The 16,313-nt window shown below is 57.0% G+C and overlaps 1 protein-coding gene across 3 annotated transcripts; it reads left to right on the top strand.

The window, feature by feature from the left end:
- Positions 1-4,388: 4,388 nt before the first annotated feature.
- SPRY3 (sprouty RTK signaling antagonist 3) lies at positions 4,389-15,574 on the top strand. Of its 3 annotated transcripts, none has more exons than XM_062631841.1 (2): positions 4,389-4,531; positions 9,868-15,574. In XM_062631841.1, exon 2 carries the CDS (start codon positions 9,915-9,917, stop codon positions 10,833-10,835), a length of 921 nt encoding a protein of 306 aa, XP_062487825.1. In that variant the 5' UTR covers positions 4,389-4,531; positions 9,868-9,914; the 3' UTR covers positions 10,836-15,574. The 3 variants fall into 3 exon arrangements, with proteins under 3 accessions (XP_062487825.1, XP_062487824.1, XP_062487823.1); XM_062631840.1 differs by lacking the exon at positions 4,389-4,531 and adding an exon at positions 5,716-6,418; XM_062631839.1 differs by lacking the exon at positions 4,389-4,531 and adding an exon at positions 5,717-6,129.
- Positions 15,575-16,313: the final 739 nt, after the last annotated feature.

The following is a 16,313-nucleotide window of genomic DNA, read 5'->3' as shown; positions in this document are numbered from 1 at the left end:
GCATGCACAGAATGCGGCAGGGCTCTGCAGAGGCTGGTTATTCCGACTGGGCTGGAGTCAGGAGGAGCACGAGATGGAGGTAAATGTGTGTCGTCTCTCAAGTGCTGGGGGCATCTGCAGATGGGACAGCTTCGTGCTGAACACCACCCCCCCCACCCCCCCACCCCAAGCTGTACCAAAGCCTTTAGTGGGGTGGTGCCCGGGGCTGCGCAGAGCTGGCTCTGCCCCTCACCCTTCGTGGGGTGCTGTGGCTGGTTGCTCCTTCCTTTGGGGGCACCCCAAGGAGCAGCCAGGAAGGGGCTGGGCTCCAGGGGGATGCTGGAGTCTCCCTGCCTGTGCTGGCAGCAGCTCGGGGGCCTCAAGCTCTTGCTCTTTGCTTGGTCACCCTAAGCCCCTGGAGCTGTGTGCAGGGTCCGGTGCCAGAGGGGAGACTGAGATGAGCTCTTAGGCAGAAGCTCTTCCCTGTGAGGGTGCTGAGGCGCTGGCACAGGGTGCCCAGAGAAGCTGTGGCTGCCCCATCCCTGGCAGTGTTCAAGGCCAGGTTGGACACAGGGGCTTGGAGCAAGCTGCTCCAGTGGAAGGGGTCCCTGCCCATCGCAGGGGTTGGAAGTGGAGGAGATTTAAGGTCCCTTCCAACACAAACCAGGCTGGGACCCTCTGATGTTGTGCTTGGCTCAGAGGGGACCTTGTCCCTCTACTCCCGCATCCCTGCCATGGTGACATCTGCTCTGGCCCCTGCAGGCTGGGAAATGAGAGATGGTGAAGTGGGGAATCAAGGGAGGATGGAAAGGGATGGAGGAAGTCAGGGAGCAAAGTGTGGGGCGAAAGTAAGGTCTGAGCCTTGCTGGGGTTTATTAAAGTTTAACAGAAGAAACCCTGGTTTGCGTGGAGGGGACCAGCTATTTTTAGCCGTGGGTAGGATGTCAGCTCTGAAAATAGCCTGCTACCAGATCCTAATGAAACCCTCTCTCTGGCTCTCACCCGGAGTGAGTTTGGAGCGGGAGGATCACTGTCACACCGAGGAGCTCCTGACATTCACAAGGACTCACCTTAGGCTTTATTTATTTCATTTCTTCCCCTTCCTCCCCCCTGGTTTCTCCCATTTTTCGTGGCTCTGCCTTGCACTGAGCAGCGGAGTCACCAGCCAAGAAGCGGCTGTGGGGTGGTGCTCCTGCTTAGCTACGGCCACATCCCGGCAGCACGTGATCAGATTGGCAATTTAATAGGGAGCCTTTCAGCCCTGCACACACACTCCAGTTCAAGTGCCATTGAAATGGGAACCCAAAGTGCCCATGGCGGGAGCTGACCCCTCCCCATCCGCCACCTCCATTCCCAGGGAATGCGTGATGCTCAGTGCACATGAGAGGGCTCGCTGGGGGCGGGAAGGCGGTAGGCAGGCAAGAGAGGATGCTCGGGGCAGGTACATTTGTTGCTGGGGGCATGGACTGGCTGCGCTGTGAGGAGCTGAGCAGGAGAACACGTGGTGGAGCTCAGGCTGGGACCCCTGGGAAGCCCAAGGAAGACCTGGAACAGCAGTCGGTGACTGCTCCCAGGAAAGATCAGGGTGGTGGAGAAGCATCCCAGGGAGCGTGGAAGCCAGGGAGAGAGATGGTTCTGAGGGTCTGGGGACACAAGAGAGTGGTGGGAGCATCCCATCTCATCGAGCTGGGGATTGGAGGTGCTCTACAAAGGTTGGAGGAAAAGCTTGTGGCCTGTGGATCAGGCCTGGCAAGAGGGACAGGTGCTCCATGGGCTTTCTGGGAATGCTCAGGGTCCAGAGGGTGCAAACTCTTTGGTACTTGGTTCCATGGTGGGTGCTGCAGTGGGGTTTGTGTGGGGAAATACACATCCCTACCCATGGCACCCTGGGCAGACCTCAGGCTTTGGCTCAGCAAAGGCAGCATGCTCCTAATGGGAACGAGAAACTTTCAGCTCTGTGCCCTCTGCCACCCAAAGAAAGGACTCCAGGCAGCTGGATGGCTGTGATGGATCCATCACCAGAGCTGTCTGCCTGTTCAAGGCCAGGCTGGATGGGGCCTCGAGCATCTTGCTCTAGTGGAAGGTGTCCCTGCCCGTGGCAGGGGGTTGGAACTGGATGAGCTGTAAGATCCCTTCAACCCAACCCAGCCTGTAGTTCTATGAAACACATTAATGGCAGGCCCCCAGTGCCCCATCCAGCTTTATCTCCCTGCTCTGGTTCCCCACGAACTCAGGGCTGAGGTCTCCACCTCGTGTTTGGAGCCACATTTGCTGCTTGAGTCACCCCTTTGCTCTGGTTCCTCTGCTGGGACATTGATGTGGGTTTGGGGAGGGCATCTTGCAGGGATAAATGTGTTTTGTCAAAGAAGAGCTGCCATGGGAGCACAGGGAGCCTGTGGGTGCACCTCAGCTTTGCCCACTGTCTGGTGCTCACTGTACTCAATGGGACATGGAGAATGGAGTGAAACCCGGTTTGATGTGCCCCGTCCATCATGTTGCCATGCCGGGGCAGCAGCTCAGCCCCTGTGCTGGATGCTCTCCCCCTCCTGGCTCGTGTAGGGACGGAGCCATCTGCATCAATGAGTCAGCAGGACCCACTTAACACTTCTCCAGCAGGATCTCCTCCTCCTGACAGAATGGGCAGCTTCTGGCAAGCTCCGTCAGCGTGTTACAATCTCAGCTCATTAAAGGGATGCATCCTGAGCTCTTTATTGATGTTTTATGCTGCCTGGCTCCGTCTTCAGAGAAACAACTCACAGTGCAGTCAATGACTACACCTCCACGGTGCTGCAGGCTGAGCGAGGAACTCAGGATCTGGCTCAGGGCTGGGCTCAGCTCCCATCCTGAAAGGCTGCACGGCTGCAGGCTATGGTGTTCTACACCAAAGCAGCCAAGAGGCACCCCGGGGCTGGGATCCCCTTTCCAGGCAAGGTTCAAAAGGAAAACACAAGGAAGGGGTGACTTTTTTTCCTCCATGCTTGCTTACCCCTCTTTGCTGCCCAGAGGAATTGCCTGGTACAGAATTTTTTTTCCCCCAGTGCTGTTGCGTGTGCAGCTGGAACTTGCTTGGGTGGATGTACCTGGCCTCCTTTGTACCTGGGATGTGCTGGGATTCACACATCCCTCTACCTTGGGAGAATCACAGTATAAGCTCCCCAGTGCTTGCTGTTGCTTCTAAAAAGCTGGTGGCACTGTCTGGCTTCAAGTGGCTTTTACATAATACAGACTGTCAGGCCAGATGATCATCACGGTCCCCTCTGGCCCTCAAATCTGTGAATCTAAAAATGAGAGGGCACCAGCACCTACCTCCTTGCTTCTGGCTGCTTGAATCTGAGGAATCACGTGTTCTCTTTATCCTCTCCTTTTCTCTCTCCCCTCCCTGCATCATCTTTAACTGAAGGTGAATGTTCCCTCTACCCAGTGCCCCAGGTTGTCAAATAGCATCGAAAGGAGCAGACCTCTCCAGCCTCTCACTGGGATATTCTCCTCCCCAATCGCAGTGCTTCACTGGTGGGATCAGGGCTGCTCGGGCTTGGAGATGGCTGGAAAACAGTGCTGAGCTCTCCTGGTTGCTTTAAAAAAAGCAACTGAAGTTCTCCTGGCTCCAGAGTGAGCTCTTTTGGGTTTGTGAATGTGTGTGTGTATCTAGAGAAACACGTGCTGAGGAGGGGAAGGAAGGTGGTGACACCCCAGATGGTTTCTGCAGTGTTGGGGATGTGCAGGAGCAGGGCAGGGAGGAACTGGTGGGGATTGCCAGGGATGAGGGTTCCCCAAGGCAGAGATCTGCAACAGGCAGATGGGAGACCTGCAACAGGAGCTGGGAACACCAGGATGCTCTGCCCTCAGTGCCTCTATCTCAGTGCTATCAGCAGCCCCAGGCAGAAGATGTGCTGACAGCCCCTAAAGTAAGGGCAGAGTGGGACTCCTGGGAGATGCTCTGGACAGGACCCCAGGGGTGCTTGAGGGGTTAAGAAGTGGATTCATGCTGGGAAGAGGAGTGGAACAGGTTCAAAAGGCCAGTCCAGAGGAGCTGGCTCAGGTGGAAGTGGCTGGGAAGGGGCAGAGGCAGGATGGGTGCCTGGAGGTGTCCTAGAGCTGCGGAAGGATATTAAATCCCTGCTTAGGGCTGGATGATCACTCCTGCAGGGAGAGGTTATTGGGAATCTCATGTAGCCTCACACCTCCCTTCAACATATACAGCTGTGCAGGACACCACATCCCTCTTCCAACAGCCCCAAACCCTCCAAACACTGGTTGGAGGCTTCATCCCAGACCCTTCCTTTGGGAGCGTCTCTGAACTTTTCTGCTTTGCAAATGCATTCAGGTTTCCAGCCCTCCTCCTCAGGGATGCTGCGGTCAATAACTCACCAGGAGGCTGCTATTCTCCCTCTGCTTCCCACCCTCCCACTTGTCTCTATCTCTGCATTCATGCCTTTCTGGCCCTCCCTCGGCAGCGGGTGAGGAATAAAGCAGCGCCGGCTGAGCACGACGCAGGCTGCGCTGGGGATGCTGTGAGCCCGCCGAGGGAAGCCTGAATCACCGGCACCTCAAGGTGGGAGTGATGGATTTGGGCTGGGAATTGGGCTGGGATAAAGGGAGGACGTCACACATGGTTTGGGGAGTCAGGTGCTCGTAGCCAGCTGGCAGCCGCTGGGAATTGGGCAACTCGGCTCCTTTCTGCACCTTTAAAGATGAAGCTGAAAGTGATGGGGAGAAGAGGAGGGGTTCGTGGGAGCACAGAGATGCGGCATGAAGGCTCTGGGCTGTAGCTGAGGCATGCCGTCAGGGATGCATTCCTCTTGGAGAAACTCCTGGAGGAGCATCTCTGGTGGGATCCAAGGGAGATGGAGAGCTGCCCAGCCCAGAAATGCCTAAAAGATGAGCCTGGAAGGGCTCCACTGGGCACCGTGCAGGAGAGCGGAGTCACTGGCCCCTGCTGGACATGACTCCAGTGCTTCTGCTGGCACCGGCTGGGAGGGAGCTGCTGAGCCCAGTGGGATCATCCTGGTTTGTACCCATCCGGTGGAGCAAAAAGTGGCAGAACTGGTTTTGTCAACCTTGTTCAGGCTCCTCGTCCCTTCCCTGCCCTCATGCACCCAGTCCCTGTGCTGCCCGTCGGCAACCAACATTGACAAGGGATGGCCGGGCCCTGAGGAGCCGGGTCCTGTGCTGGGGGGATTTGCTGGGGTGGGTGAGGGCTTGGATGCCTTCAGCTTTGCTTCTCAAGGCAGGTTCTGAACCCGTCCTGAGCCTGGTAACATTGCTTTGCTCACCCAGTGAATGCTGCCAGAAAGGATGGGTGACCAACCTGGAAATGATGCCAGAAGTGAGGGTGGGAGCTCGAGTGGAGTCCATGACAATGTACATTGTCATCAAGGAGGGGCCTTGAGTCTTTGGGATCGTCAGACCAGGTCCCATTTATTTATGGATGGGGCTGAGGGAGGTCACAAGGATCCCTGGTGCTTCCAAGCAGCAGTTGTTGCCTTAGAGAGAAAGCAGTGGAAGGTGGGAGTGCACAGCAGCACAGCGAGATGTCTGGGACAGAATATCCAGGTCCAGTTTGGACCTTGTGTCCACGGAGTTTGTTTCTGGGAGAATGGGATGCGCGTGGGATGGTTCTGTGGGTCTCAGTGCAGAACAGCCCCTTTTCCACCTCAGCTTCTATCAGAGGAGGTGATTCTGGTGTAAGTCAGGCTGTCTGGTCGCATGGGGGGTGGGCAACGTCTGAGCTCCCACTTGGTGCCTCTTGAGATGCCCGGGAAGGGTGAGGGGTGATGGTGGCTGCGCCCGTTCCCCACCCATGTGCGGATCAAATGATTCCTCAAGGTGACAGTGCCCAACAGCAGATGCTGACCCTGGGCACCCAACCTGCTCCCCACACCCCTGTCCACCCCATCGGGCTGGACCAAGCTTCAATGGCCACGAAGCCTCCTGAGCCAGCGCTGGTCCCACGGGTGTCCCCAGGGGCCAGGGGGCGGCGGGTCCGGGGTGGGGGGAAGCGGAGCCCGAGGCAGACGGAAATGTTTAAATAGTGCCTGCAGGCTCCGCGCTGTTCCCGGCTCCGCTCAGCCATTATCTGGGGAGCGGATGCCGGGGCTCTGTGGGACTGCTAATGGGCCGGTGCCATTCCAGCGGGATGACGCCACTTAGGTAAGCGCTAAGAGCTCCAGCTCCGGGAAGGCAGCGGCGGAGCGAGGAGAGATGTGGATCCCTCCCTCCGTCCCGTCCTCCGCGCTCCCCCGTTCGCAGCCGGCGCTGGGGACGAGCCAGAGCCGCCCGTCCGGGCTCTGCCGGCCCCGATCCCGGTGCCCGTGGAGCTGAGCTCGGCGCAGCGGAGGGGCCCCGAGCCCCCAGCCCTGAGCAGCCCCGTGGCTGCCCCGGCAGCGCTCGGCGCTCCGCGGGCGCACAGACCGGCGGCGGCCCCGGCGGCGGCAGCGGGGTGAGTTCGCCCGCGCGGACACGCGTGGGGCTGGGCACGGGCGGCCTGCGGTGGGCGCTGGAGCGGACACGAGTGGGGCTGTGGGGGTGAGGTGCAGGTGGGGGCACGGGGTCCGTGCTGGGGCTGGCAGCGAGCGTGGGTCGGAGTCACGCGTGGGTCGAGCGGGCAGCGGGGCTGGGGCGTCCCGAGCGCGAGTGGGGTGCAGGCACTGCGGAGACGGGGGTCCGGGGACCGCGGGGGCTGCGTGAAAGGAGGGGCTGCTGGGGGCTGCGGGTCCGACTCCTTCGAGAGGTGGGCTGCGCTGTGCGGGGCTGCGCTGTGCGGGGCTGCGCTGTGCGGAGCTGCTCGAGGGGGCTGTGGGGCCCGCATACTGAGGGGCTGGGCTCGGAGGTTGCCGCCGGATACGACCCACGCGTGGGCTGCTGCAAACCGGGGCTGGGGCATCATCCTCCTGCCACCACCCCGCTGCTCCCGCAGCGCTGGGATGGTCCTGGCAGTCCCTCCGGAGGGAAAAATCCCTTTCCTTTCCTCCCACCTGGGCGCCCTGTGCCCCTCGTCCCCGTCTCGCAGCCACCCCAGCCTGTAAATCATTTGCTTTTACGATCTCTGCTCTGGCCACTATCACACGAACTTGTGTTGGGCTGCAGCGGCCATAAAGCTCACCCGATTTCCGGGCTGGCAAGACCCTGGCAGGCAGGGTGTGAGGAGGAGGAGCCCCCTCACATGGCAGAGTTCCCCCCCCTACGCTGCCCCAGCCCCCTCAGATGGCAAAGAGGCAGCGGGGCGTGCATCAGTGTCCCGGGGGTGGCCTTCCCACTGGGAACTGGGGTATGGACTGGTTGGAGCAGGGAGCGAGTGGGGGCCACTGGGCTCCCCGGGGTTGAGGGCAGCAGTGGGGTCCCAGCTCTGGTGTTCAGTCTGTCTTCCCTCCATTCCACTGGACTGGAGGACCCACAGATCCTCTGGTTCATGTCCCCTTGGGTCCCAGGGGGGCTTTTGCCTCCCTGAGCCAGCAAATCTGGGTCCATGTCCAAACCTTGCACCTGGAAATTGGAGGTCCAGGAGCATTTGAGCCCTGGTTCTGTGCTGGGGGTCCTACCAGGACCTGCCTTGCCCAGGACCCGTCCAAGCCCTGATCCTAAGTGTCAGGGTTGGCAGACACCGCGTGGCCCAACTGCCAGCTCTGTCTGCCTGCTGTTCCCAAGCTCTGTTTCTCCCCCCAGTGTCCCCTGTGCACTTCCTTCTGCCTAAGCCCATCTCATGGGTGTCCTCATGTCTCCTGAGCTCCAGGTCTTGCATAGAGGGCTGGGGGTGGCTGTGGTGGGTCTGCCCTTGAGCTGCTCTTTATCTCAGGACCCTCAGTCTTGCCCCTTGGGTCACACTTTGGTTCAAACCTAATGTGGAAGCCTCATGGGGCCTTGCTGCCCGAGCCCTAATACCCAAGTGCTGCCAAATCTCATTGCACAAGTTAGAGGGGACGGACACCCAGCTGTGAGCAGCTCCTCTGTGGGTGGAATCAGCATCTTCCTCCACACGATCCCACCCCGAGGTGGGATCTGGGTCATGAGGGACCTGGGAACCCTTGGAGGCTGTTCTCCGCTCTCCCCTGTGTAGTCCTAGCTACAGATGAAGATGGGTCATATCCCTTCAGGGATCCAGGGGACTTCAGGTCACCAGCCTGTGCTTTAGTATGACCAGGTGAGGAGCTCAGTGGCAGCAGGCAGCAACTCACAGGAGGGTGTTTTTCCTCCATGTCCCATTCCCATCCTGTCAGTGTGCTCACAACCTGGGTCAGCTCTGCCCTCCCAATTCACCTTGGTATTAGTGGTAAAGAAATCAGCATCCAAATCTATTGTGGGTGTCCCAGGAGACCTACTAATTCCCTGCCTGCCTGCCTCTCCTTGGATGGGGTGAACATCTCACTTGAATCACAAAGGGAGGGGCACAGGTGGGCTTCAGGCACAGGAAAACCCCAAATCTCAGATCCATCGCTTTTTCTTTCCTGGGAGGGAAATGGGAGAGATGAGATCTTGCTTGAACAGTCAAAGTAAGTTGCCTTTGCTTTTGCCTGCTTCTCAAGGTCAGCCTGGCTAATGAAAATCAATCTTCCCTCTGCCTTTCTCTGCTGCATGAGCAGATTCTACCTGTGGCCCCTCACCTACTTGAAAGGCTCCAGCACTGCCTGACCGTGGGGAGCTTCCTCAGGGAAACCGTCTTCCTGCAGGCCCTGGCACCAAAAGGTGTCTGTTACTGAAGGATCACTTGTCTGATCTGACAGAGGAGAATGGCTTTGTCCTGGGGAAACTGTGCCCGGAGAGCAGGGATCCGACCCTGAGATCTGGGCTGGAAGTGCTGGGGGGTTGGTCTGGAATGCAGAATGGCTCCATCCTCCGCGTGCTCTGCTTGCCTTGTTTTGTGGGCAGCACAAGCTTCTCCCTCCATCCATCCTAAGGGGAGAGAGGTGGCTCCACTGAGAGCCCTTCTGCCCCTCTCCTCACTCAGCCCCACTGAGGCTTCACCAGACGCCAGCGGAGAGGTATGATGGCAGCCCAGGTTTGGTGATGGGCCCGATGCCATCAGGTCAAACCTGCTGGGGGGGGAGTTGTAGGACACGGGGGTACTCTCTGCCCCAGCCCCACTGCCCTCCGGGAGTCCGGACCTTCCCTCTGGAGTAAAGCAGGCGCCTGCCGGTGCTGCAGACTCAGGAAGTACCGTTTCCTGAGCACAGCAGCAGACACACGGCAGCCTCGGGGCAGGGAGCAGGCTGGGGCTTGCCTGCTGACAGCGCTGCTTTCCCTACTTCCCCTCTGCTTGTGCTGGGGTGAAGGAGAAACCAAACCCTGCCCTTCCCGGGGTTCCTGAGGGGGTGACAGCTCCTGGGCATGCATGGGAAAGCAGGATGCTGCAGTGGGAACTGTGGGGTTGGCTTGTCTCTGGCCCAACATGTGTCAGTTGCAATTTGTTGCTGATACTGCCTGAAATTAGTGTCCAGCACCCCTCCAACCCTATGTCCATGTTACAGCACTGGGAGGCTGCTCTGGGTGCACTGGGAAACCCCAAAAGAATCTCCTGCTCGGGAGGAGATGCTGTTCCCAATTCTGTCACTGGCTCTGGATAAGTCGCAGCTTCAAGTTTTCCTCCTCCAGAGAGGGCTGGCATTTCCCCTGGGAAGGAGAGGAAGGATGGATGTGGTCCATCAGTGCTGGCAAGGGGTGGGAAATCCTCTGGAAGGACATGAGGAGCCTGAGGAGATGCTGCGACCGCCTGGGTCAAGGGACAGATTTTGGCTGTGTCCAGCCTGTGTCCCCAGGCACAGAAGTACTTGGAGTCTGACTGTTGGAAATAACTTCATTAGGAGTTCTCCAGCCGTCCTTTGCTTCCTGCTTTACGCGGATGAATGTTATAGAATGTAACACAAATGTTTTCTGTCTTCCTGCCCCATCCTTTAGGATCTGTAGATGTGCCCTGATGCCACAGGGTCTCCTCACTCCTGGAAATGCAGCTCTCTTCCAGTGTGGCTGAGCTCAGCTGTGACGAGACAATGGACCCACCCGTGGAGGACTTCCAGCAGGTCCTGTCCATCGACCAAATCCGCTCCATCCGTGCCAGCAACAACTACGTGGAGAGACCGGCTGTGTGCGTCCAGCAAGCCCGCTCCAACCCATCCCTGTCCCAGCTTCCGCACAAGCAAGAGTGGTCCCAGGACCGCCTGGTGTCTTCCACCTTCCAGGACCTGCACCGCAGCCACAGCCAACAGCACCAGATACCACCCTTGCAACAGCACATGAGCCACTCCAGCACAGCCAGCTCTGTCTCCCAAAGCACCACGGCCTCCGACCAGCGTCTCCTGAGCAGCCTCACCCCTTCCCACTCCGGGCACTCCCTGATCCGGACGCAGCCGCGGGCCGGCGAGCTGAAAGCGGAGGAGTCTCCGCTGAAGGGGGTGGTGGAGAAGCCCCCCCTGCATCCTGGGCACCTCTTCCTCTGCGAGGAGTGCGGGCGCTGCAAGTGCGGGCGCTGCACGGCCGCTCGCAGCCTGCCCTCCTGCTGGCTCTGCAACCAGCGCTGCCTCTGCTCCCCGGAGAGCCTCCTCGACTACGGGACTTGCCTCTGCTGCGTCAAGGGTCTCTTCTACCACTGCTCCACTGACGATGAGGACACCTGCGCTGACGACCCCTGCTCCTGCGGGCCGGGGTCCTGCTGCGCCCGCTGGGCTGCCATGAGCTTCCTCTCCATCCTCATGCCCTGCCTCTGCTGCTACTTTCCTACCCTGGGGTGCCTCAAACTTTGCCAGCGGGGTTATGATGGCCTGAAACGACCCGGCTGCCGCTGCCAGAGCCACACTAACACAGTCTGCAGGAAGATCTCTTCCTCCAGCAGCACACCTTTCCCCAAGACGCTGGATAAGCTGGTATGACCCTCCCGGGGAGGAGAAGCAGGCTTTATTCCTCTTCCTCCTCATCCTCCTCCTCTCCTTGCCATCCCCCTCCTCTTCCAGCACCCGTCCGTTCTGCAGCGCTTCCCCCCTACCACCATAACCCCTTGGGAATAAGACTGGTGAGCTGGGGGTCCCACAGAGGAGTGCCTGGGGGAGCTGGCACCCGCTGGGGAGCCAGTGGCGGTTTTGCACATGCAGGTGAGGGACCAGGAAAGGAAAAGAGGAGGAAGACCAAGGGTGTTTGGGAGTGTGTCCTCAGGACTCTGCTCTGGGAGGGTTTTCAGAGCTGCCACTGCCCCATGGTGAGGTCCTTCCTGATGGCGGGACAAGTCAGGTCAATGCATCACCTGTGCAAGAGCCCTCCAGGAGCCAGACCTCCCCTTCTCTGTCTTTCTCCTTCTCCAGCACTTTCTTTGGGTGGCCTCTTTGCTCTCACGTGGCTATAGATCTGCTTTCCCCAAGGGCTGGGGTGAGGCAGGGTTCCGTCAATGGCAGCGACTTCCATCTGGGCTTGGAAGCCTCTGGGAGAAGGAAGCTAGCTTCAAAATGAGGTGGCATCGTATTTTTCTGTCTCAAAGAGGAAGGGAAGGTGTGGGAAGCTTTAGAAACCTTCTGGCAGGGGAAGGAGCTATAGGAGGCAGGCCAGCCCACTCGCTTCTGCCCGACTGCAGCTAGGGAAAGGTCCCCTCTGGGATTTGGTGGAGAACAAGCAGCTGGGTTGAAACTGAAATTCATTTCTCAATGCCTTGAAGGGCTGCCTCCAGGGTGCAAACCCCGGCGGGATGGGAGCTGCTGCCCGGCTCCATCAATGCCACAGACACCAAAAGCCCCGATCTGGTACCTTCCACCAGCACTGAATTCACTTTAAATGAAGATCACAAACACAAATATGCACCCTGTGCTTGCGCTGCCAGCCCCATTGGAGAGCACCCACCCTGGGGGGGGACTCCTGCGCCTCCTGCTTTGAGCTGGAGGGAAGCAGAGGGCAAAAAGGGGGCCTGGAAGATGGGAGCCTGACTTTCCCTCCCTGAAGTTGCCTTTTAGTCCTCCCCTCGCTTTCCTTGCTGCACAGTGTCACACCAAAACCAACACCAGTGTGATGCTGGTGGGCAAACCCTGGAGGCATTGCTGAGGGTGTTCCTGTGGCAAACTGGAGATGGGTCTGAACCAAGTCCTGGGACTGGGCCATCTGCAGACCAGGAGGAAACCTGACTCAGGGTCAGTGCTTCGTGCTTTGCTTGCTGTGAGGATAAGAAGCCCAACCTGTTGCTGCAGTTACAGGGAGCTCCTCCTGGTCCTGGACTCCAAGGCTGATCCAAGCCCCATCTCTGCTTGCCAGCTGCCGGGAGTGACCCTGCTGTCACCAGCCCATTGGCCCGGGGAGCTGGAGCTGGGAGGATGTCCCAGTGATCAGCTCTAACTGCTGGTCCCTCCTCCAAAGGGTGTGAGAGCAGAGGGGAAGCAAACGGATCCCCTGGAGAAATATATGCAACATGTCCCTTGGCTTCCTCCAAGTCCTTGCCACCCAGGGCTCATCCATTGCCTTCCCTCAGCCACCTCTTCACTTAGAGTTCTGTGGATCTATTTTTGTATATAGAAATACAACGTTAGGATGGCTAGGTCTATTACTAATAATGATACTGCTGTGAACAGTGACAGATGCAAGGGTTGGCTTCCTGGTACACTTGTGCATGCTGAAAGATGATTTCCCAGTATGGTTCTTGCTAATTCTAGACCTCTAGTTCCCAGGTAGTTGGGACAGGGGGAAAAGGAGGTTTACAGCTTGTCCTGGGGGAGGTTGCTTTGCAGGGAGAGGGTAGGATTTAGTGCTGGCTCTGGGGTGAGGCGATGAGGTAGGCTCTCATCATGGGATTCCTCTTCCCATATATTTGCTGTCTAAAAATTGTGGCTAATCCAAGCTCCTTCCATTGCAGAGAAAAGCAGATTCAGAGAGTGATTCATCCCCCTTGAAAACACTATTCATTAAATGATCTGATCCTGCTTGTCTCCCTCAACTCAAACAGGACCCAAATACTGGAAGTCGAGGTTCCCTGTGGAAGGAGAGATGAATCCCAGCCCTGGTGTGAGGTTGTGTCTGGGCCATGTTGGGGACATGGCTGAAATCCTCACCCTGCTTTCAATTGGAGCCCAAGGGGGGACTTTGAAAGATGCTTCCTTTGGCCAGAGATGGAGAGAGACCACTTCCATAAGCTGTGGGAAATTCAGGATGATGCTCTAGGTTGTAGTGAGGATCTCCTGGCATGAAGAACAGAGAGGGCCACATCTGTGTGGTTTGTATGCCCTCTGTGGCCAGCCCTGAACTCTGCAATGGGTTGGGTTTTAGGGCAATGACCTTCTCAGAGGATGCCCTGTAGATGTGTGACCCCCATAAGCTCAGTCCATGTCCTTGTGGCAGCACTTATATATTGCGGTCATATTTATCCGTATGCCAATAATTGCTTGGCTCTTCACTTCCAAGTGATGCCTGGGGGAGAGACTTCCACCATGAGGCACCCTTCCTCCTGAGCACTCAGTTCCCTTCTCTGCTTGTGCCGATACAAGTCCTTCCTAGAAGAATTAAACCTTTTGTTTTTAGGGAAATAAAAGGTCCCGTTTTCACTGAGGGTTTGAGGAATTCTCACTCCAATGAGAATGTGAAATGGTTCATTGAAACTTTCTGAAGAAAACTAATGAACAGAATTTTCCAACTTGCTCTACTTTGATATATGGTTGGGTTTTTTTTTTCCTCCTTTTTAAATGGATCTTACTTGTAAATTTAGTTACCACCTCTGTATCTCTGCAATTCATTGCTTCCTCTCCTGATGGTGCAATGACTCAACATGTGAAGCTGCATCATTTTCATGGCCTCCCAAGTCATGCAGGCACGGGGTGACCTCCCCCAGGTGCTGGAGCTGTTGGATGAGGAGATGGGTGTCCACACACCTGCTCCCCAGAGCTTTGCTCAGCCAAGCCCTGTGCTGCTCCTGCAGCACATTTGCCTTCAGGCCAGGACTCCTGCAGTGCCCTTCTACCTAATGGGCCTTTCCTGGGCCAGTGCAGGAGCCCCAGTTCTCCTAGGGGATGGTGCCATAGCGGGATGCAGGCCTGAGCAGTCCAACCACATCTCCCGAGTCTCCTCTCCAACAAATGAAAAACCTGTGAGATGTATTATGAAATAGGGAACTTGTAGGAGGGGAATTGGAGAGGACAGCCCGATGGGCACTGAGGGCTGTCAGACCAGTGCAGGGCTTTGGTTTAGCTGTGTTGAGCTCAAAATGCAAAGCCACATCCAGGACTTGTGGTTGCATAGGCTAGAGAGGTTTAGGGCTGTTGGCTTCAACCCTGCTCACAAGGGCAGGTGGCTTCACGGGGGGTTACTGCTTCCCACTCCATCTGGAGGGGTCTCATCCAGCTCCCACTCCTTGCTCTTGGCAGAAAGGGCAAGTCAGGATTTGCCAGAAGCTGTTCACGGAGGCCAGCTCTGGTTCACGGAGCTCATCTGGTGTCAGGAGCACTGTGGGTAGCCTCTCATCATGCTTTTTTTCCTGAACTTTTCCTAACATCTCCAGAAAAGATCCATCCCGCTCTCTCCCCATCTCCAGCTGCCAGAGTCTGGTTTCCCATCAGAGAGGACTCCAGCTCTGGTTGGGGTTGTGAGCCCCTTTCCTGCCCCACCCTGCAGTGAGTCACATCACATCTGCTCTGGCTGTTTGTTTGCAGCTGCCTGTCCCGGCAGTTTGGGTCTGTCTCTGTCCTGACGTGTCTTTCTTGGTTTTCTTCTGGGAGAGTCGTGTGCCGAGTTCTCCCTTTTCCCTGGGAGCTGACAGGGATGGATCCGCTCTGCCAGGGAATGGCTCTCGTGTTGTGTGTCTCTAATGGATGGGGGCTCTTCTGCTGGGAAACATGCAGGGGTGTAGGGAGGATTTAGATGGGGAAAGGGACACTCAGGTGCCAAAGGAGCACGAGGCAGGAGGTGCTGAGCAGGACCTGCGCTTCCCCTGCTCTGCTCCCCATACAGGAGCTTCCTTTTCCTGCCCAGACCTCCAAAGCTCCATCCACACAAGAAGTCCTGCTGGTGCTTGCTTTCTCTGAGACTTCCCTTGGTCTCTCTCCCCTCCTTCCCTACTGGCCCTTGCACTGGTGATGAGGGGTCACGGGGGACCAGGGTGGAGTCTCCGTCCCTTTCGAGCTCCTCAGCCCTCCTAGTCGAAGGGCTGAAATGGTCCTTGGGCTCCTGTCCACCCATCCCTGAGAAACATTGGTGCCAGCCAAGTACCTCAAAGAACAGGGGGGGAAGTTCTTTGGGACTCTACTCAGATTCCCATAAAATCCCGTTGAGATCGCTCTTCCACATCCCCATGTGTGAAGCCCAAACTGTGGGCAAGTGTCATTGACCAAAAGATGCCAAAGCACAGGATAGCCATTTAGGAGTGGCTGCTTGAGCGCAATAGAGGGATGAGTAGAGAGGTGAGGAGTTTGCACAGGGGAGCACCACACTGTGCCCTCAACTTGCTGTCTGCAGCACACACTTCACTAATTTGCTCCATCTCTGGCCCTTGGGTGGAGGAACTGGGAGCTCTTCAGATATTGGAAGGTTTCATTTCTTGTGATCAGCATGTGAGGAAAGTAGATGGGAGGTGAACCCCACCCCAACACCTGTTCGTGGTAGGAGGAACATACATGGATGGATGGATGGATGGATGGATGGATGGATGGATGGATGGACGGATGGATGGTTGGATGGACGGATGGATGGATGGATGGATGGTTGGATGGGAAGAGACCACACACCTCATGGGGCAGGGTGAATGTGCGAGCACCAGGTAAGGGGGAGCAGTGCCAAGCCTTTCTCTAAGCCTCTGTCCTACTGCACCTTCCTGCAGCACCCCAAAGGGCTCCAGCACAAGCAGGACCAAACTGCCCATGTTGAGCTGGCCTGGGCATGGGGAGAGGAGGTTTCTTATACCCTTTGTTCCAGCTGGGAGGTGTGTGGTCATCCCGGAGCTGGACCAGCAGAGCCCTTTCCCCTTCCCATCCCATTCCCCTCTGCCCATCATCTCCCAGCAGCTCCCTCAGCCCTTTCTGATACTCTGTGGACCAGCAGCGGCCAAGCTGCCTCCTGCCCCCCCAGGTGTCCTCAGCACAAAGCTCTCCTTAGAAGATGGATCACCCCTGGCTTCAAGGAAGAGTCTCATACCAAGAACCGAAGCATCTAATCCTCCACTGAACTGGTACAAAGGCATTCTGTACAGTGTATAAAGAGACCCTCCCTGCTGTCTTCACTTGGGTTCCTTTCTATAAGGTATATGTTTATAACCTGATGGCTGTTTTTTGACAATACTCTTGTACCTTCTAAGGGAAAAAAGCAAAAAAAAAACAAAAAAAAAAAAACAAAACCCCAAACAACCCAAAGTATTTATTTGAAAAGTTTATTTTAAAGATAAGAAAAATAACCTA

The sequence above is a fragment of the Pezoporus occidentalis genome, unplaced genomic scaffold (assembly GCF_034315485.1).
Source record: "Pezoporus occidentalis ecotype Australia unplaced genomic scaffold, CSIRO_AGI_Poc_V1 ctg377, whole genome shotgun sequence".
Lineage (NCBI taxonomy): Eukaryota > Metazoa > Chordata > Aves > Psittaciformes > Psittacidae > Pezoporus > Pezoporus occidentalis.
The sequence above is the reverse complement of the archived record's forward strand: the minus strand, read 5'-3'. Positions and strand labels throughout refer to the sequence as shown.